A 22,790-nucleotide genomic window follows, 5' to 3' on the forward strand; every position below is an offset into this window, starting at 1 on the left:
GGGGTCCCCTCTCCGCCCGCCTCGCCTCTTTGTCTGCTCCCCCCGCCCGGGAGGGCTGGGAGAGGTCACCCCAGGGAACCGCGCCTGGAATGCACAGCAAATCACATTTTCCGCTCCCGTTGGAGAGGGAAGCGCGGGAGGAAATCCCCCCGGCTCCTGGCCCCTCGTTCCTCCTCCACCCCAGGTCCGACCCATTCGCGTCTCCGGCGTCGAGCCCCTAGCTCAATAGCGGAGACTGCACTGAGAAGAGCTAGGTCCTCACCGGGTCCCCACGGCTGAGGCGATTTTAACTCCTGGAGAGAAGAGAACAGCGGAACGCTCCATCGCCCCGACTTGTCGGCTCCCCCGAGGCCCCCAACTTCGAGGGCGCTGACCCCTGTGCCCGGGCTAACCCCCGCGGGCTCGCCTGCCGCCAGCAGGAGCCTGTCGCCAACAGGACACCCTCCTCTCCGCGCCCCGCCACGGGTTTTTTCCGCTCAGTTGCCGGCGGCTTCGGCTGTGAGTTGTACCGGGTGCGGGGGAGGGGGGATAAAATTAAAAGAACCTCAATCATCAAGGTTTCCATTTCTAAATGACCTTAAGAAGAGAGAGAGAGAGCACTCGCTAAGCGTGAGGGGTTTTCATATAAAAGAATAAATCAAGAAAAGAAAACGTTGGATGAGGATATAACTTCCTAAAATCTAAGACAAAAACCTATATGTGTGGAAAACCGATGTCACATTCCGTATTCATTAAGAACATCCCGAAGAAAAGAGGAAGCAGAGAACATACCAAGGGTGAAAACATTTTTCAAACAATGAGTGAAGACATTCATTTGTTCTCGTCACTTGGAAATTGGTTTCTCAAAGAGGGGGTATGTGTCACGAATATAGTCCGTGCAAAAATCAACCAGTCTCCTAGGTCTGTGGATGGACTCCATCAGCCAGGTCAAATGAAGACTCTGAAAAAGATTTGTTAAAGAAGGAAATTATTTGAAGGTGTCTGTATTGCCTAAAGCAAAAATAAATTATGAAACTCATCAAAAGATACTTAGGGAAAACCCTTGGTTTAAGTACACTTGTCTAGGAAAACAAAACCAAACCGGAAAACAGCGTGCTTTTTTTTTAATCTTAATATGGCATTAAGGGGAAAGAACAAGAAACACGAACACCTATTAGATACTGTTAGGGACTTGAATAAGAGTTTTAGAAGTAAATGAAGCAAGAAAAAGTTTCCTTGAGTGAATGACTAGAGAATCTTAATCGTCTGAAGGTTTTGGTTGTGCAAATGGCAGTTTTTGAACATGAATGCCAGTACTGCACTTCACAGGCTTCTCAGTCTTTAGTTGTTGAATCATCCCACAAGCCATAGTTTATAGTTGTCTTACAGGATGGGAACATTCATTGGGCTTAAAGTTCTATCCTGGTCAAGTGGGCTCCTGGAGAGAGAGGTAGTCAGAAATACACAAAATAATTAAGAGTTCAGGCAAAGCCCACTGCCAAGCTGTATGCAGCTAGCTGCTCTCTGTGTGAGAACTATTCTACAGAGAAAAGGAAACACATTTTACACATTTATTGACTTTTTCTAATCTAAAAGCAATGCTTTAAGCATATTTTTTTCCATATAAACCATCCCACCTACCAACAAAGAGGTGAAATCTACCTCCTGAAATGGAAGTAATTGTTTTTGGAAACTTGCCATTCAGGCTTTATATATCTTTATCCAATAAATGTTGATAATCACTGTGACTGTCTCAGGAAGCTTCTTGGCCATAATCTCTACAATAGAAACACACACACACACACACACACACACACACACACACACCACAAAACTCTAACCCATTCACTCCATCATTTTTCTTCATGGTCACTTCTCTCTCACTATCATCTAAGTATTTCCTGCCACTAAAATGTAAATGTCATGAGGGTAGGGACTTTATTCACTTTGCTTACTTTGTTACATGAAACACACAGAACATAAAGTGTCTTACACAGAACTAGAATCCAAATAAATACTTGTGGATTGAGAATGTTCATCATATTCCCACTAACTAGGATTACCAACCATGCCAAGTGCTGAGGACAAAGCCACCAGCAATATAACATAGGCCCTTACCTCATCGAGTTTATAGCCCATCATGCTTGTAAATATTTATTAAAATCGAGCAAGTTTTGGCCTCATGCTTGTGTTTTCATAACTCAGCCAGTCATTGCAAACCATTATCCAATCAGGATGAAGGCAAAAGTGTAAAAACTCCTTAGAACACTTTAAGTATAATTACCTAATTGAAACCTGCTCTTAGTGAAGAGAGAAGTAGAATAGCTTGATGTTATCAAGGTTAGACTTCTAAATCTAAGGTGCCTAAACAATGATACAAGTGGTACTTAGTGAATCTACTTTCAAGTTACCTTGAGGCTATGTGAGAAGAATAGACCCTGATGAGCTACTGGTTTGTAAAATCCTTTTTTCTTGTTTTGTCCACCTATTTACAGGATAGCATATACAGAATATAGTGTCTAACCCCAAGATGCTAATGTGCTATTCTCTGGGTCTGGGGAAGAACTTTAAAGGCTTTTGTAGGGAAATTTTTGCTTAGACCTGTGCAAATTATCAACAGCTGTTCATTCAATAGCAGAGACGATACCATCTTGCATTGGATTAGAAAGAATAAATCCCTTTATATATTTGAAATTTATACATTTGGTGTGCCCTTTCTACAGAAAAAAAAAGTGATTAACAATAGCTAAAGAAAAAAAGATATTTGTGATAATTACATAGTAGTTAAATGATTGACATTCAGAATGGATTCTCTTATCTATCAATAAGACCCTACAAATAACCAAGAGAATAAAAATAAACCTGAACAGCCAATAAACATGAAAAAATGCTAGATTATACCAGTAAATCAGAGATAAACAAAGTGAAATAAGAAAATACTGTCGATTATCAGATTAGCAAAGACTTAAAAGCCTGACAACATCCAGCAATGGAAAGAGTGTGGAGAGGTGGGTACCCAAATGTATTGACAGTGAGAACATAAGTGATGTGACCATTTCAGTGAGCAATTTGCCAATCTGCAAAATTACAAAGGCACCTAGTAATCACCTGTGTAGTATGCAAAAGGCAAAATATTGGAGATGGCATAAGATAATATTTTACTCACATGGCAAAATTCTATTTAGCTACTAAAAGAAATGGGCTAGAATATATATATATATACACACATATATATTTTATATATATACATATATGTTTTATATATATATATATTTCAACTTAGAGCTCAAAAACAATGATGTTTAGAAAGATGCAGAAGGGCACTAGCAGTGTGACACTATTATATATACTTTACAATAAACATATGAAACAATAGTACAATTTGTTTATGAAAACATATGTGTTCGTATAAATGTATAAATAGTGGATTGGAATCCAGACCTTTGATGGTGCTCACCAGAATGAGAGTGGGAGCAGATGGATTAGGGTTGAAACATTACAGAGATTCCAACTTAATGCTTTTTAAAAATTATTCTTCATCTTGAAACAAATACGACAAAATGTTGACAATTTTAATTTCTGGGGGGTGGGTCCATGAATATTTGTTAGATTGTTCTCTTTAAATTTTGATAATTTATTTTTTTCAAACTAAAAAGTCTGATAAGAGTGATTTATCCATTGTGTACCAAGAACTTTTGCTTTCTGAATGGCTTCTATAACCAGCTCCAATCAGAATAAGCTTGTTTCCAGAATACAGAAAAGCCCTTATGGATGGTTTTAAGTCTACTGATCTGTCTGAGGATTGATTCCTGGCTGTCACCTTGCTCTTCACACATAAAAAGTAAAATGTTGACCAGTTTCCTGTATATGGAAAATACATGTGCATGTGAAAATTCTGAACGGTGCTGCCAAATACAAGTATATGAAACAATGAATTACTCAAACCATTTTAATACAATTTTTACCTTATTCCATACGTATTTATTGTGTACACTACATGTGTGGTGTAGTGTTGCTTAGACCTGTGCAAACTATCAACAGCTGTTCATTCAATGGCAGAGACGATGCCATCTTGCATTGGATTAGAAAGAATAAATGACTATGATCTTTCACAGTTAATATGCAGACACAGTGGAAAATAGTGCTGAATTGGGAGACAGAAGAATCCAAATAAGTTCCTGACTCCTTCTGAATGCCTCTGGGTTAGTATTTTAACCCTGTGAGGCCAAATTCAATCATCGGTGTTATAGGAATGGTAATAATAGCTACTTCTGGACGAAAGATGGAATTAAGTAAAATAATCTCTGTGAAAGTGCTAGACATCTGATACACATCAGTTTCAGCATGGATACTAAAGTTCAGTTGGGAGCAGAAACACAAACTATTAAAGTTTAACAGAAACATAAGTTATGTCTTGTGTAGCTTTATGTTCACGGTATATAATACAGTGAAAGGCACATAGTAGGTCTTGAAAAACTACTAAATGTGTACTTGAATAGGGAGAAGGAAGGAAGGAAGGGAAAATGAGGAAAGAAGGGAGGGAGAGAGGAAGAAAAAAAGACAGAGAGGAGGCAGGGAGGAAGAAAGGAAAGAAAATAACTGATACTATTCCAGGAAAAGGCACTAGCAACTTCTATTTTCTGGGAAAACCAGGAGCTGGTATAACTACTCCACAGAGGGTCATAAGCAGAAGGGCAAATCCTTCTGTCTTTCTTTTGTCTGTACCATAACAATCACTTTAACCAAAAGTTACAGTTTTGAGGATGTTTCCGAGGCAGAGAGGCTGAGAAAAAGAGAGCAGAAGATGCCTGAGTGCTTTGTTAGAGCGCCTGAAGTCCCAAGCAGAGATTGCAAACAGAGACTGGGGAGTGAAACCAGACAGAGAAACAGAGACAGAAATGTATTTCTCAGCAAAAATCCACATACCCAGTGCCTAAATATAACAGAACTCACTTGAAGTGAGGCTCCCATCCTTGCCTGCAGACTGAGTGACTCTTGTTATGTTTGAAAATTCTCTATTTGTTTTGAGCTCTCTGACATGACCTCACTCTTGGATAAATTTTGACAGGGACTTTCTTCAGTTATTGATTTTCTGCTTTCCTTTATAGCTTGAATTGCTATGGTTCTTCATTTTCTAAACTTTTTTAAAGATACTATTTCCAAGGAAAGTTTATACTACTGCAATTTTAAAATGCCTAAGCCTTGTAAAGCTGGTGAAAGATCTCTGGGTTTTACCCTGCTATCCTTGATTTTTTTTTTTTTTTACTAGGGATTGAACCCAGAGGTGCTTAACCACTAAGCCACATCCCCAGTTCTTTTTATTTTTTATTTTGAGATAGGGGCTTGCTAAGTTGCTCGGGCTGGCTTTGAACTTGTGATCCTCCTGCCTCAGTCTCCCAAGCCACTGGGATTACAGGTGTGTGCCCCTATACTGGGCCCTAGGATGCTTCTTATACTTTTAGTTTTGGTTTCTTTAGTTCATTTCCAGTCTTCGTTTACATGAGGTCTCTGTTATCGACTAGAAACCCTTTTTTAAGATTTACCTTTTCACTTTTTTTAAATTAATTTTTTAAGTATAGAAGTACACATTCAATTTTGCTCCTGGTATAAGTATCTCATAAATCACTTGTGCTGGTTCATTCCATCTTTTAAATAATTTTATAACATTATAAAACTATTGTAAAAATATCACAAACTCATTATATAAAACTTGGAAATAGATAAAATTATAAAGACAATTTTAAAAATCTACTATAATCCATCAGTGCCCAAATAACCACGGCTTAGACACATACATGCATGATATATGTATATACATACATGGATTTTCTTCCAGTTGAATGAAGTGCATGAATGTGTGTGTATGTGTGCTTGTGTGTTGGGGGGAGACAGGGTGATAGGAAACCGCATGTGACAAAATAACTTTTTAAAAAAATTTTAGTTGTAGATAGACACAATACCTTTATTTATTTATTTTATATATGTGGTGCTGAGGATCGAACCCAGCGCCCCACACGTGTAAGGCAAGCACTCTACCACTGAGCCACAACCCTAGCCCCATAACTTTTTTACTTATATTAATATTATAGTTATTTTTCAGGCCACTATCAAAAATGCAATTTTAACAGTTGTGTAATACTCCCTTAAGTGACTAACTTATTTATTTCCTGTTTAGAATTGAGAGGGAGAAAGTGTGTGTGTGTGTGTGTGTGTGTGTGTGTGTGTGTGTGTTCATATACATACATACACATATATCATTATAGTTTGGATCTGGAAGTACCCAAAACCTCATGTGTTTGTTGAAGGCTTGGTCCCTAGCTGGTGATGCTACTGCAGGAGGGAATGTGTAGAAGAAACTTTAGGAGATTAGGCCCAGCTGGAAGAAATAATTCACTGGGGGCATGCCTTTGCAGGTGTATTTTATCCCTGGACCTTTCCTCCCTTTCTTTACCTGCTTCCTGGTGGCCATTAGGTGAGCAGTTCTGCTCCACCACAGCCTCCCCCCATGACATTCTGCCTTCCCACAGGCCCAGAACAATGGAACCAAGTACCCATAGACTGAAACTTCTGTTTATGAGCCAAAATAAATCTTCCCTCCCTTAACTTGATTTTCTCAGGTATTTTGTCATAGTGAGAAAAGCTGAATAACATACATGAATGCATATAGATTTCCTAAAGTTCCCTTTTGTCAACTTGATTTGTACCAAACACTAAGCTTTGTATACATTATCTAATTTAATTTTCACAACAATTCTGTGGAATTCCTACTCTTATTTGCTCTTTCTTTGAAGATGAGGAAACTGGTGTCCAGAGAAGTTGTGTCACTATCTCAAGAGCACACGACTATATGAGGCAGGAAAATAATTCACAGCTGGCTGAATTTACACTATGCCCCCTAAAGTAGCCTTATCAAGGTACGCTCTGATTTACATTCATACACTGTGTTAGGATTGGCTTCCACATATCACAACTTCTCCGCAAGAAAAGGCTTCCCTAAATTCCAAGTGCGTTAAATAATTCCGTAGCTGATACTGTCAAGACGTCTGATTGTGTAAAATATAAACGTGTGAGAAATACAAGTTTGGATACCACATTACTTTAGTTTTAAATAATTCTGAGCACATGACCATTGAAAACTCGGATGGGCCCTGTCTTCCTGGGATTTGTATAAAAACTCAAGTCTGCCCTATTGCCATTATGATGTTATTAGTGACTATATCAGTCTATTTTTAAAATCAGAAATTTATAAATAAATTCAGAGTTTGGAGAGTCTCTCAAGACAAAAAAGCATGAAGTGAAGATGGGAAAGCAAATTGAAGACCTGCTTTCCCCTTGAAACATAAACGTGGATTTAAGTGCCATTTGCAATTGGCTCACAGAAAGTCCAAATATCACTATCTTTTGGATCTTGGTTTCCTCTCCATTCCTCCCCTTCCTTGCTTAAAAGGTTAGATCATCTGGAATATGATTTCTCATTCCTTTTTGAAAGAAAGACAAAAAAATGTAAACTGTGGCTCCTCACTGCTTATGTCGGAGCAATACATGTGTGCTTTATATAAACTAACCGTTTGTCTATTAATGTTTGCAAAGAGCCTCGCAGACATAAAGCATTTGGGACACACTCTCCAGAGAAATGTGGTGCCTTTGGAGAGAGGATCAGAGAGGGAAGAAACCAACTGTAAGAAAAACTCTTTTATGCGCACATGCAGAATGTGAAAGTGATCTCCAAGATAAGCCTTAAGATGCACTTTCCCTTCGCTTGGAAGACAGCCAGGAGGAAGAAACATTTCCAAGAGACTAGGTAACTTTGACTGTAATGTCTGTTTCTACACTCTTGTTAGTTGTCTGTGTGACAAGAGAGATAGAATAAAGTGGACATGCTTTGAACTGAGCAACATAGCTGCATTGCCCCTGATACCAACTTCCAGGTGACCTCCCATGAGTCTCCTAGGTATGGCAGTGACGCCAGTTGCCCATCTGCCTTAGCCTTAGGAGATTCCAGACTTTCCCTAGCATGTGACCACATCTTGCCCGCATCTCCACCACGTTGTAGGGTAGTGGCTGAGCACAGAATAAATGCAGTGTGAGTGCAGTATGATTCTGGGTCATGAACACAGAGTCATAGAAGAAACAGTTCTAAAAATTAATCATCTGATTTATGCCACAGCTACTTTGCTAACCAGAGCAATCCATAGATGTCTAGAGACTGAATAGGGTGGACTTCCCCTTGAGAAATTTTCTTTCTTTCTTTCTTTCTTTTTTTTTTTTTGTTCTTTTCAGTTATACATGACAGCAGAATATATTTTGACATAATATTACACCTACATGGAGTATAACTTCCCATTCTTGTGGATGAATGTGATGTGGGGTTACACTGGTCATGTATTCATACATGAACATAGGAAAGTTACGTCTGATTCATTGTACTGTCTTTCCTATTCTTATCTCCCCTTCCTTCCCCTCTTATTGTGTATTAGCATCTGCATATCAGAGAGAGCATTTGCCCTTTGGTTTTGGGGGACTGACTTGTTTCACTTAGGACCATATTCTCCAGTTCCATCCATTTACTGGCAAATGCCATAATTTCATTCTTCTTTATATATATTTTCTATGTATATTTCAACTTAGATGCCCTCCAACACATGAATGGATAAAGAAAATGTGTTGAAGGGCATCTAAGTTGATTTTGATTTCATAGCTTAGCTATTGTGAATTGAGCTGCCCAAAACACTGATGTGACTGTGTCACTACAGTATGCTGATTTTAAGTCCTTTGGGCATAATTGGGAATGGGATAATTGGGGCAAATGGTGGTTCCATTCCAAGTTTTCTGAGGAATCTCCACATTGCTTTCCATAGTGATTGCACCAATTTGCAGTCCCACCAGCAATGTATGAATGTACCTTTTCCCCCACATCCTTTTTCTCTACACTCATTGTTAATTATATTCTTGAGAGTTGCCATTCCAACTGGAGTGAGATGAAATCTCAGTATAGTTTTTATTTGCATTCCCCTTGAGAAGTTTTTGTGGCTGCTTCTCAGCAGTATCAAAGAAGTCTGTCTGACCAAGACCCCAAGACACTAGCCCAAGCCCCTTGTGCTTCCAGTCTTCTTGGAAGGAAGAAAGGAAAGAAGGAAGGAAGGCAGGGGAGGGAGGGAAGCAGAGAAGCGAGGGGAAAGGAGCGGAGAACATCAATCAGTTCTTTAAAATAAGAAAGTCAAATTGTTTCAGACAACAGCAGCTTCCAATAATTGGTACATAAGCTTTAGCTCCATAGTCCTGAGTGTCTATTTTGATAGCAGTTAATACCATGGGAGCTCTGTGCCATCAATCTAGGGAAAATAATTTTTCCACTATGAAGACAAATTGTGAAGTGAAAATTTGCTTAGATAGAACTGTTTGATGCAGCCATTAAGTTGCACATATAGCAGGGGTGAAGCAGGTAGCCGAGTAGGGAGCACCTTCTCTCACCCTGTTTTCAGTGTTTCCCAGATGGTCTTGGTCTGCAGATCCATCACTTGACCCAAAGGGAACCTTGAAGATTGCCACTTCCATGCCTCTGTGCCTGCTGCTCCCTCCACTTAGAAGTGCCCACCCTCATCTCTGTTGAATTCCTACTCTCACTTCAAGCCTTTGAGACCCTTGAGCATTCTCTGTGGTTCTTGTCACATTTTCATTCCCCCCTTGGTTACATGTCCAGACACAGCTTCTTCAATGGAAGGTAGACTCTCTCAGAGCATAGAAGTCATTTATTCCTTGCCCTTGAGTCCCTGGGGGTCTCGCACAGGCCAGGTTGATCATAGATATGGTAGAATTTAGTGAGTCTAATTATAGCCAGGTATAGTTTAGCAGACTGCTAATAGATCGGTGACACTCCTGTCTTTTACCCGCTTCCCTCCTGGGCCTCTATCTTCAGCCATTCTCACACTAGCTCTGGTTGCAACTGTGTGCCGAGTTTCCCCAAGTTGTCCACTGGAAGAACTTTGAAAAATCTTAATTCCCAGAGCTCACTCTAGACTACTGAATCAGAATTTGCTGGGCTGGGCCCCAAGAATCTGTATTTTTACAAAGCTCTCCAAATGCTTCTATCAAAACTGGGTTTGGAAATCACTGGTGTCTTGGAAAGAATTCTGCTCATACCTAAGCTCAACCACCAGCTCCTTGAACAACTGCAGACAAGTCCACTGTTGGACTATCAAGAAAACAGGGGCAATGATACCCACAGTGCAGAGTTGTTGGAAAATTAAAGGAAATTACAGAAATTACAGATGTGCTCTATCTCAATGTGAATTTAATAGGCTGTATTTGTTAATAGTTTACTGATTACCTAGAAGCCTATCAGAGTTTTTATTTTTATTTTTTTATTGTTGCTGTTGTTGTTGTTTTTTCCTGAAAATATGTTTAGCTTCCTCTTCTGGGTTTAATTCCTTATGAAACTTAGTTTCTGCCTTCAGCAGTCACTAAGAAGAAGGCCATATGTAGATGAATCATGAGACCATTATGCCATGTGTTCCAAAAGCCTTCCAAGTTCATTGCTGCAAGAAATGCTCAATATTTAATGCATATTGTTTTTCGATATCTCTTTCCAAATTGCCAGTACAATTTCCATTTCTGGGAAATTACATAGACATGTCTGGATCCAGCTCTTTTATCTTTGCATTTCCAACTGCTCTGTTTTCCTTCTTTCTTCCCATCAAATTCTCATATTTTGACAGTTTTAAGACCCACTCTTCCTTGATCTTTTCTTTCCTATGATATATTGATTTGAAATGAGCCCATTTTCCTTGGTGAGCCTTCTCTCCAAACACAAAATACTCTGAAGTTCAGATTGTCTTTCTGTGAGTGGGTTAACATCACAAAAAGTTTGTGGTTACATCCATCATAAACAAGAGTGTTTTAAGTGAACTCTGTTTCTTTTCTCCTAAGAAGTACAAGAAAGGTTGGGACAAAGTAGAATGAACTTAAAAAAAGAGAAAAGTTCCTTATTAAAAATAGTGGCAATAAAAATATGTAAATTGATTCAGTGGGAAGAATTTTTAAATTGCTTTAACTTAAAAGGAAATATTCTTGTAGGCATCCACAATGAATCAGGAGGAAAGCACTTTAGCCTTTTGAAAAGCAGTTTACTCAGTTCAGTGTTCAAAAAATGTATCTTAAAAAAGTCCTTTCTCCTAAGATGTGAGGAAAGGAGGAAAACTGTATGTACAAGCATGTAATCAGGAGTCATGTGGGACTCTTACAGCTTTTGGTTGGGCACCCATCAATCTGAGCATAGTAACAAATATAGTATTAGCTGCTCACAGTGTTTTATATCGAACACATCCATTCACAAAAATAGAAGAAATATTATATTCTCATTTTCAATCTTCCCCTTCACTTAAAAAAAATGCCGCAATATGGTTTGAGTTGTAAATCTATTGAAGACATCTTTGGTGACTCAGCAGTCAAGACATATGTAAAAAGTGATTTGGAAAATGTTTCCTGGATTGTTCGTGGGAGAAATAAAGTACCGGCGATTCTCTCAGTTTCTTTCTGGCTCCTCCATCAGCCCCTGTCACTCCCTCAGATCATCTGAATGAAAATAACTCTCTCTCTCCTATGCCACTCTCTCTCAGAGTATTCTGGAGTCTGATTGACTAATTGCTAAGTAATTTGACCTTCTTAGATAAGTGGTGCCATCTCAATATGATGGATTAATCTTCTGTTGGATGCTCTAGTGAAATCGTCCTAAAGCTGTGAAGGTTAAATAAGCTAGCAGCCCAATCTAAAAATCAAAGAAAATAAACCAAAGCGTAGTGGAAAATTATAAAGACAAGCTTGCAATCTCACCTTGTTCATTCCTGCCACTGTACATCTGAGATGGGTGGGGAGGGGGGGTCGGGCGGTAATGATTCCTATGTCAAAACTAAGGATACAACTTGAGTTTGATTTGCATCTTTGCAGCAATTATTTAGGTTTTTTTGTTTTGTTTTGTTTTGTTTGAGCATGCTTTCTTGTTTTATCAAATAAGAAGACTAGAAAAAAATAGTCTTTAAAATTCTACAATCTCACTTTTCTCTTCTAGAGCTATTATAGTGAACGGATGGCTGAACTTGAGATCATACAACTGGTCTCCTTTAACTTTTGACAAAGCATGAAACTCACTTGTGCTTTGGCAACTCCAATATGGAAAATATAGGTGATACTTGGCAGTTAGTTTTCTGGAAGCAAACTAGAACACCAAACAAGATGAACTTCCACAAGATTCTGAAGGTGGAACAGAGAGGAAAACCTGTTTTGCAGCTGCTGTTTGGGCTGTGAGAGTGGTAGCTGCAGGCAACCTCAGCATTCCTATGCCCAGACTATGGTCCCTGGGTGTCATGTATCAGACATGGTGGTGTAGTGGTGTCAGTAGCACCAGTCGCCACTTCCTGACCTCTGGATTCCAGCTATGCTAATGACCTTGGGTTGCTTAAGCCCAGTCATGGATTCCTGTCTCACACTTCTCCACGTTTTCAAATGATTTTGTGAGAACATAATTTCTTGCATGAAATCCACTTCATCTTGAAAGAACCAGAGTAGAAAGAAATTGTTTCTTGCACTAAAATCTAACTGATTCTGAATTTGGCCTCCAAATTGAATCCTAAGCCAGGTACTGTATTGTAGATAATTTACCTACACATCAATTAGATATGTCAGATAAAAGAACTAAGGTTCTTTTCCCATATGTCAGATAATAGAACTAAGTTTCAACAAGACGAATTCATTTGCTTAAGGTTGAACAACTTGGAAGTCGCAAAACCCAAGGTTAAATGCAAATCAAATTACAAAGATTCCATGTCTACCTACTCCATCAAACTATGATGCTACAGGATCAAGTACAATATAGTAATATACAAATTGCCAGAGTCATTTTTTTTTCAACCATGCTGTAAACTACATAAGACAAGAGCCTATATCTTATATATTTATATAAATAAGATTCCCTAGCTCTAGAGCATGGCTCAGTTGTTGTCACCTAGACTAGATCTTTGATAATTGCTGCTGGATGAACAGATGAATGGTATTATTGTGGTGAGTTCTAGGAAAGTGGCAACCAAAGATAAAAGTCACTTATGTCCTGCCTGCAAGGAAAATCACTACGGCTGCCAAATGGACTTTATTAAGATATTTCTCACTCGTGGGGCATCCAATTGCCACACTAAGAACTATTGCAAACATTTTTATGTTTCCTGTGTATATACTTTTTTGTTTCTGTTGGGAAGAATGGTATATCAACAAGTTCTACCTTCATGCTAAATTCATCAGACCCAGAGGACCTTTTTTCTATTTGGATCAACTATTTCAGTCCATCTTATTGGAACTCTTTTCTCAGAGATTTTTCTTTACAATGTCCAAGTTAATGTTTCCAAACCTAAATTCAAGGATGCTTTTACTAGAATCTTTGCAAACACCCTTCTTTTTGTTATGAACTTCAGAAGCCAAAGTGTGACATCCACAAACCTCTTGCCAACTCTTTCTGTGGATTCCTCTGTGCCCATTAGCAGTTAAGTGTTCTTTCATTAAATGGTTCTGATAATTTTCAGTATACCTTGCCTTCTACCAGGGCTTTCTGCCCACCAAATCTGCTATATTCTACACGTTTCCTTTTAATTACTAAACACATGTACATTTCAGAAGGAAATTTGATCCACATGTTTCTGATCCATCTGTAATTAAGTCATCAACCTGTTTTGGGAAAACGGCTTGGCAGCCAAAATTCTTGTTAAAGACAATTTTTTTCCCCTTAGGAAATAGGAAGTAAAAGTAAGAGTAAGCTCCCCTGAGTCCTGCCATGTCTAAGCCATTGGTCAAATCCAGGCCTCAGAAGGTTTCAGGGAATGTTCCTTTTTAAAGATATACTCCTAGTTATATAGATCTGGCTTTTGATAGTGAATAATGTCCTGGGAGCTTCTTTTTGCAAGATAATGATCTGCTCCCTGTCCCCTTATTCTTTCCTCCAAATCTTCAACAAAGCTGCCCATTGATAGGCAAACTTTCCCCAAGTTCTCTGTCTTCTAATCCCAAGGCTGTTGTCATAGCACTGGATATTAGGTAAGGGCTGGCATATCCATATGTGCTGCCCACTTGGCTTTTGGGTGTTTCATGGTCAGAAGAGCACCAGCTGATGAAAACCCATAGCATAACCCAAGGCTATGGCTGCCCTCAGATTTTTCCCTCATGGAAAGTAGGGCCATTATGCTGGTCTGGTTCATCTTCTAATAAAATAGTGACCCATGGCCATCCTTGGAATGTAGCAAATTGAGGTCTTTGGCTGGACCTCTGCACCTTGACACTTCCGGAACTGGAACATTTGGGCAGAAACTCAGGAAAGAAAAGGGTTTTTATAGGCTGATTCTCAAAAAGACTGCAGAATCAAATACACAGCTTAAAGTCAATGTGTAAGCCCCAACCAAGTAAGTGATAACACCACTCTTCCATTTTTATATACAGTATAAGATGATAAACCTTTTAGGACTTCTTCAAAATGTTCTCCATGTTCATGCATTTAGTATACAGTTTTTGGCCACTTGTTAGCCCCAATGCAAGATTCAAGTTAAAAAGAAACATGAAATACCGTCCATGGCCTCAAGGAGCACATAACCCTTGCATGAGGCAGACACATAAGTAAATAAGTACTGGTAGCAGTGTGGTCCAGGGAATAGTATCAGGGATTCCAAGCCAAACTCAAGTTCCAACCATTTACTGATTGCAGAGTCTTGGCTAAACTGTCCAACCTTTCAGCCTCAATTGCTTCCTCTATAAAAGATAGGGAGGGAGGATTAAATGAACCATGCATCTAGATCTTACTGTGCACATATAGCAATGTTTATTATTATTTTCTGTTACAGGGACTAGGTGGAAAGCACATGTGATGTCTCACAGGAACACAAAGGAAGATGATAAAGAGTGGGGCTGCCTGATTTAGCAGAAAGACTGACATTAACTTTATTTCTAGATACAATCTTCTGTCGGGAGTATTTACCCAATTTTTGGAGTCCCAATTCTCTTAAAGTTATCCTTCAATATTCTCAAATAATGAATATTCTCTCATTCCCTCACCCCCTTATTTCTATCCTGTGTAGTCTAGATTACAAACATCAACAGCCTTGGGCCTGGTCTGCATATTCTTACTAGTGATCATTTTAAAATATAATCTTGATAATATCCTTTCTCCTATGAAATCTCCTTGGGAACACCACCTCCTTCAGAATGAAGTCCACACTCCTTGGCATTTCCCATGTGACTGTATCTAGTCTCTTCCCACCTCATCAGGCTTTTCTCTTATCTCTCCCAAATGTGTTACTGCTTAAACTATAACCAGGCTGAACTCTGGCATGTACTATTGTCTCTCTATATATTATTTTGCACGTATCTTTCTTTGCCTAAAATATTCTGCTTCCAATTCTACTCCTGGCTTTGAAAGCCTCTTTTGACAGTGTTGTAGCACTGCAACAAACACCCGAAACAATCCATTTATAGACAGAAAGGTTTATTTGGGTTCTCCAATGTGGAGGTTTTAGTCCGTGATCAGTTGGCCCTATTGCTTTGTGCTTAGCAAAAACATCATGGTGGGAGTGTGTGGCAGAGAACAATTACTAACTACATGGCCAGGAAGCAAAAGAGAAAAAGGAGAGAGGCCTTCAATTGCTAACCCTTCAATTGCTAATCCTCAGTGACCTAAAGACCTCCCAGGAGCCCCAACCCCTAAGGCCACACCCCTCCCACTAGTGCCATAGCTAGAAACCAAGCCTTTAACCCATGAACATTGGGAGGGCACTTATCCAAGCTACAGCAAGCTCGGAAAGCTCAGACCTTCTGGTTTTCTTTCCTGATGTGCTTCCTCTGGTCAGCTGTCCCTCTTCTGGGTCTTTATTATTCCTCACAGCTTCTGCCATGACTCTTGTCCCTGATCAACCTCTTATATATGACATCTTGACTCCTGAATCACTTCTGTCCCTTACCTGGCCCTGTCCTGACTCATAAAATGGTTGTGAGTGAACTAGAACATCTTAGAGAGAATCTTAGCTCTGTGCAAGAATGCCCTCTGCAGAGATAGTGCCCCATCGAAGACTGCTTTGAATGTCAGCATCCTCTGTCTGTAGGGAGAGTGTGTGTTTTAGTCAGCGTTTTCTCTGTTGTGACTAAAACACCTGCAAAGAACAATTTTAAAGGAAGAAAAGTTTATTTGGGAGCTCATGGTTTCATAGGTCTCAGTTCATAGGCAGCTAGCTCCATTCCTCAGAGCCTGAGTTGAGGCAAAACATCACGGCAGAAGAGAGTGGCAGAGGAAAGCAGCTCACATTATGGTCAGAGGAGAGAGAGAGAGAGAGAGAGAGAGAATCCACCTAACAGATACAAAATACATATCCCAAAGGCACACCTCCAATGCCTGCCTCCTTCATCTACACTCTACCTGCCTTCAGTTACCACAGTTAATCCCCATCGGGGGATTGATTCATTGATTGGGTTAAGGCTCTCATAACCCAATCACTTCTCCTCTGAACCTTCTTGCATTGTCTCACACATGAGTTTTTGGGGGACACCTCACATTTAAACCTTAACAATGTAGAAGCTTGTGGATTAGAGACAGAATAGCCTGCTTTTAAGTGTTTTTTTTTTTTTTTTTTTTTTTAAATATACTGGTGGTTGAAGGGCAGGAGGAAAGAGTGGTAAGGTGGCACATGTTGGGGCAGCTTCCTGGATTGTACTCTAGAAAGCAATGGTGACTGTGAATTAAGAGTGCTCTAGTTTTGCATCCTGAGCATGGACCCTTGTGTCAGCAGCTCTGGGGCCTCAACCTGGCATCCCACTAGACAAGCACTGAAGCACTGTGTGAGGCCAGGACTCGGCAGCAAGGCTAGTAGTAGCTAGAAATGGCAGCAGGGGCTGACAGCACTCCAAAAATCTCCACTTTCCCACTGGACTGATGAATGACCTTGGCATTCTTACACAAATGTTTGGAGGTACCCTGAGGAGGGACATTCCAGATCACCTCCTGGCATATCATATATTATGGTTTAGGCATAAGATGTACCCAATCCCCTAAAAGCTCATGTGTGAGACAATGCAAGAATGCTCAGAGGTGAAAAAACTGGATTATGAAAGAGTTCTTACCTAGTCAATAGATTAATCTATTGATAGGAATTCACTGGGTGATAACTATAGACAGGCAGGGAGTGGCTAGAGAAGGAGGTCATTGGGGATGTGCCTTTGGGAGTTATATTTTGTCCATAGTGAGTCAAGTGCTCTTTCCACTTTCTGTTGTCATGTCCTGAGCTGCCTTCCTCTGCCACACCCTTTTGCCACAATGTTCTGCCTCACTTTGGACCCAGAGCTATGGAGCTGGCTGTCTATGGACTGAAACCTCTGAAATTGTAAGCGTCAAATAAACATTTCCTCCTCGAAAATTGTGCTTGTCAGGTCTTTTGGAAAGAAAAAAACAACCCAACTAAAACATTAGGTATGTGCTTGAAAAATTATTAAAAACAAAAGTGCTGCAACTGTAGTTCACTCTGAGTGCATGGAGTGTCCACATTGATGGCAATGGCCCACTAGACCCCTTGCAATTCAGATGCTGTGGTGGGTATCCCCCCCCCTTAAGTAGTATTCATTGCCTCTTGGTACCAGACAGACTCCCATCTCCCTAGAAAGGGCTGTAGGTGAGGTTTGGCTAAACCAAGAGGTCATTCTTGGGTGTCAAAGGACAGACAGTATCTATTTTGTTTTGTTGCATTTTATTTTGTGATAATAATGAGATTATCAGTCTAGAAACGGGTGGTTTCTCAAGTATGGGGTTAACTATACTCTAAATGGGAGTTACTGTCACCCTATCCAGTCCCACCCAGCTGCCTGTCCCAGGTCCCTATCAGTTTTATTTTCCACTCTAATTGACCTGTAATGCCATGCCCAAAATGTGGGTATGGGCTCATCTGAGTACACTGCATTCATTATGGGTTACTTTTGCTACTGCTTTTCCCCTCTCTTATTATACCTAAATCAGTATTTTGTGTAAGTAATTTCATGAATAAACCCCAGAAGCAGTGCTTCCCAAGCATTTTCAACCCACACCCACTACTGTTCTCCCACTTTCTCATCTGTATTCACTCCAGCCGGGCAGTAGGTGCAATGATTAGCCATGTCCTCATCCACCCACCACTAGCCCCCACAGTCCTCCCAAGAGGACTGGGTTTCTACAACTGATGATCTAAATGCCATTTGCTATTTTAAATATACACGCTCACTTTCTGGTTCCTCATTTTCCTGGTCCAATGAAGTGATACTTTAGTGGAGATAGAGAGGACCCTGAGACTTATGCTCCCTGGGCCCTAAGCCTGGGCTGTGACTGATATCTGTGCCATTCTCAGTGCTACCTTGTACCTCTAAAAGTTTTCCAAGGAAAAAGAAGAGAATGGGTGTTTCTGCTGGCCTTTGTGCCTCGCTGGGCAAACAGGAAATGTCCTCCCTGCAGGCTTGCCAAAGGGACAGAATCTGTTCCAGGAGGTGGGAAGATGTGGGTGGGTGGCTGCTTCTTACTGTGTGGCAGTGGTTGAGGGACTGTAGATTGAATGGAGGACTCCAGTTTTCCAAGATCACATCACCTCCAGGTAGCTACCCAACCTAGACAGACTCCCATCTCCTTAGCAGAAACACTTGAGCTCAGAATTTCTCCTTTCAGGAATCTCAGGGGGATCCGGGGACATTCTGCATTGTTGGTACAAATACATTTTTGAAAAGCCATTCCTAGAAGACCCAGCCTGGTGACTTGCTTGGTAGGCAGAGGGTAGGGAGGGCATCTTCAGACAAATCCTGCAGAAAACACTAAATAACACTCCCCCCCCTTCTCTCCTTCCCTCCCTCTCTCTGTCTTCCTCCCAGCAAGCAGCAAGAACAGAAGCAATTCTCTTCTAGATTGCCCTGTTGTAAACTCCTCTGGGGCAGCCTGTCTCCTCATGCTGGGTAACTGCTCCTGGGGGCCTCCCGTGGGCTGTACCCACAGTGGGAGTTCAATCAGGACTGAAGGTCGATGGCGCTAGCCCCGTGTGCCTGCCATTCTGGCTACTGTACCACACATGTTCTTTTGTTCTCCACATGTCTCTGGGGAGGTTACAACCGACTTCCTAGTTTCAAAGATCCTTGGCTGGAGCCTTGTGGAAAGGCTGATAGACTGCGACCTCCAAGTTTCCTTTCTTTTTCCATGAAAATCACTTTTCCTTCCAGACACTTAGGCCCCTGCCATCCAATTTACCAGCCCCCCAAACAAATTTTCTCTCCCATGGACCTCTCTGCGACTTCCTTCCACAATACCCCAGGAAAACTAGTCTACATTGTTATTTCCAGGCCAATGATTTCCATAAACTACTCTTACCTTTTAACCTTTAATTTATCTTCTGAAAAATGGGGGACAGACTTCTTTGCAACAACATTGTCCAATCTCTGTCCTTGTAGATATGGATTGACACTCTGAAAAAAAAATATATGGTATGGAAAATTTCAAATATATATCCAAATATAGAGATAGAAGTACAATGATTCCCCATATGCCGAGTACCCAGCTTCAACTGCTATCAATTTATGGCCAATTCTGATTCATCTATACTCTAAATTCTCTCCCCTACAATCACTACCATTGGATTATTTTAAAGCAAATCTAAAACATCATGTCATTTCATCTGAAAATAATTCAATATTTATCCCTAAGAGATAAGGTTTCTATGGAAAAGAAAAACAGACTTAGTGCCATGTAACAACTAAATAGCAAAAAAATATTCAGTCATTATTCAAACTTCCCCAGTTTTCTGATCAATGTTCGTAAAATTTGATTTGAGTTTGAATACAAATAAGACCTACACACATTTTATTTAGTTTATATGCCTCTACAGCCCTTTAAAAATCTATTATTTCCCATGGTGTACCCTCCTGCCATGTATTTGTTGAAAAAGTTAAGTTACTTGGCCTGTAAAGTCTCCCTATTCTGGGATTTTCTGATTATTCCCAGTGGTGTGTTGAGTATTCTCAGTTCTACCATCTGTAAAGTGGGGATAGCACATGCCCCATTTACTTCACAGAATTACTGTTCAGATCAGATAAGATCATGTATCTCACAGTGTTCTACTAAACAAAGAAAGGGGTTTTTTTTCATAATGCTCTAAAAAACAACAACAACTTCACACACCAATGCTTGCATACACATTTATTAAGAAGCAGCCAAGTGAGATGTGTCAGCCCCTCCCCTTGAGTACAAACTTCTTTATTGGTGTGTAACAAGACCCAAGGGTTGGATGCACTACATAATCAAAATCAAATGCCAGCTTTTTACAGACTCAGCCAAAACAGCACAGCCCCAAACACCATTTTAAACTGCATGAAATCTGAGCATTTTGAAGTCTTGCTTTTTTTATTGTACTCAACTTATACATTTTAATTTTAATGTTCATTGCAGATCCACATAAAAAGGAGCTCTTATTTTAATTAGTAGAAAGCAGAGCTATCACTGTGAAGGACAATGCACATACAGCTGCTTCATCCATAATTATCTATATAAGAAACATGCTTCCATTCACAGGGGCTCTAATAATGCATGCAATAAGCAGCACGGGGGAGGGGATTCCAGCCAGCATCTTCTCTTTACTCTGGATTCTTATCTTCTTCTGAAAAATGGGGGACCGACTTCTTTGCAACAACATTGTCCAGTCTCTGTCCTTGTAGATATGGATTGACACTCTGAAAAAAAAATATGGTTTGGTATTATATGTGAGCAACAGATATAACTATCTCAAAAAGAAGTAAATGAGAACTGTTTCTTGCCTATTGGTTTAACAATAAGCTAACAATGATACCTACCACCTACTAAGTGATTACTCCAGTGTACTATTTTATACCTCAGTGGCCTATGAAACACCATTTGACAGATTATGACATCAAACAACCGTAGTTACTTATCAAATGCAATGTGGTCCTTCAAAATTTTTTTTTGGTATAAAAATTGTGGCGGACCAGCTAATAAGCTCTTGCTACTAACTTAGATGCCAAGCCCTAGATTTTTTTAAAAATTCATTATTTTATGGCCCCACTAAGGTGAAAAAGGGAATATGGAATGCATTCAATTATTGTACAAGAAGAACATTCTAGGGATTGGTGGGTATCTCAGTGGTAGAATATGGTATGCTTAGGCCATGGATTTGACCCCCACTCCTCAAAAAAGGATGATTTTTCTAAAGTGGAGGACAGAGTAGGACCAAATGAGAATTGGCATCTGAAGACTGGGCAGAGATCATCCTGTGACTGTGAATGATTTTTCCTTGCCACAGTATACAGTAAGGAAAGGTCATCAGGGCCTCTGGAATCCCTCCCTCAGCAAATTCAAAAGCCAAAAGAAAGAAGGAAACTATGGCTGTATTGACATCTCCTTTATTTTTGGATTCAAGATTCCATACTCTGAAATCTCGATATTCTGAATGAGTCAAGGTTTTCCCATTCTGTCTGTAATACATCTTTTTTTTGTGGGGGTGGGTGTTGGATTTGAACTAACAATTAGAGCTTCACAACAAAATCTTTAGCAAGCAAATTTCAAATAGTTTGGAAGATATTTGTTTATTGAAGTTGCCTTCCAGTAATGGAACCAAAATATAAGAAAGAAGCTGTGGTTACAAATGATCAGCAATCTCACTGTATGATAAGCCCCATGGACAAATGGAAGCAGTTCACAGGTGAGTCTCTCTTTCCCATGGGAAATGGCCTGCCATTGATGCTCTTGAAAGATAAGCAGACATTCTCCAAAAGAAAATAAAAGGAACCTCATCCATAAACATTCTTTCACATTTTGTCTGATAAAATGAATGATCCAACTCACTCTTGCAAAAATGCATCATTAACAAGGTGAGAATTGCAAAGTGAGCAAAGTCCTCATATATTTGAAAAGTGATGTCACAAACAGACAATCATCTCTAAAATACTCTTTAATACTTTTGGGGGATTGTCAACTAGAGCCGTCTGGCCTACCCTAGGGGATAGTATCAGTATCTTGGGGTAAGTGGAACACTGGACTGTAAAAGCACATTCAATATCATATTTTCTATTTAGTAATAGTATTTATTCTGAAAATTGTAACATTTTAAAAGAATATGCGATGGTCATGTTTATCAAACATGGGATTAAAAAACCAATAAATTGCTTAAATAAGATAAATAGTAAATATTGAATATTAACAAGATATAGCTTAAGAGTAAAAAAATTTTTCAAAGTCATCTAAAGGTGAATTGATCTTTTTTTTAATGAAACAAATAGAAAGTAAGTAAGTATAAAAGTCACATAAAGCCACCTGGCACTCAGCTGGAACTTCAGGGCACTCCTTCTTGATAAGGGACTTTTGTGGAAAAAAGTTCCACTGTCCAGACCAAGAAATGTTAAAGGCTGAAGGTAAGGGGAAGAAAATTGAGGGAGGAAAAGGAGTTATCCCTTGAACTTTTGGGATAAATGTTTCACTATTAGGATTAAATCCAACACTTCAGAGTAATAATAATAACAAGCTTTGGTTTGAATCAGGTCCTGAACTCAAGAGTGATTATGCATTTATCTTCTCACTTGGATGAGAGACTAGTTAGGCTACACAGAGAATCTTATTTCCATTTCACAACTGGAAGAGCCACCGGGAATGGATCCTTGCTTGGGCTGTCCTCTGGAAACTCACAGCAGATGCTTAGCTGCACTGGAGCAAGCCTTGATTTTTCAACAAAGCAAGCCCATAATTTCTTCCTATGGATTCATACTCCAGGGAGTGGCGGAGGTCTTCA

General features: G+C 39.8%; 1 protein-coding gene across 1 annotated transcript in view; it reads right to left on the reverse strand.

Annotated features, from left to right (window-relative positions):
• Nucleotides 1-20,210: 20,210 nt before the first annotated feature.
• The window catches only part of Scg5 (secretogranin V), a 55,122-nt gene continuing 52,542 nt past the window's right edge, over nucleotides 20,211-22,790 (reverse strand). The window contains exon 6 of the mRNA XM_026392732.1: nucleotides 20,211-20,721. Within this exon, the coding sequence (XP_026248517.1) occupies nucleotides 20,626-20,721 (96 nt within the window). The 3' untranslated portion in view covers nucleotides 20,211-20,625. The remainder of the gene's footprint in view (nucleotides 20,722-22,790) is intronic.

This window comes from Urocitellus parryii, chromosome 6 (genome assembly GCF_045843805.1).
Source record: "Urocitellus parryii isolate mUroPar1 chromosome 6, mUroPar1.hap1, whole genome shotgun sequence".
Taxonomy (NCBI): Eukaryota; Metazoa; Chordata; class Mammalia; order Rodentia; family Sciuridae; genus Urocitellus; species Urocitellus parryii.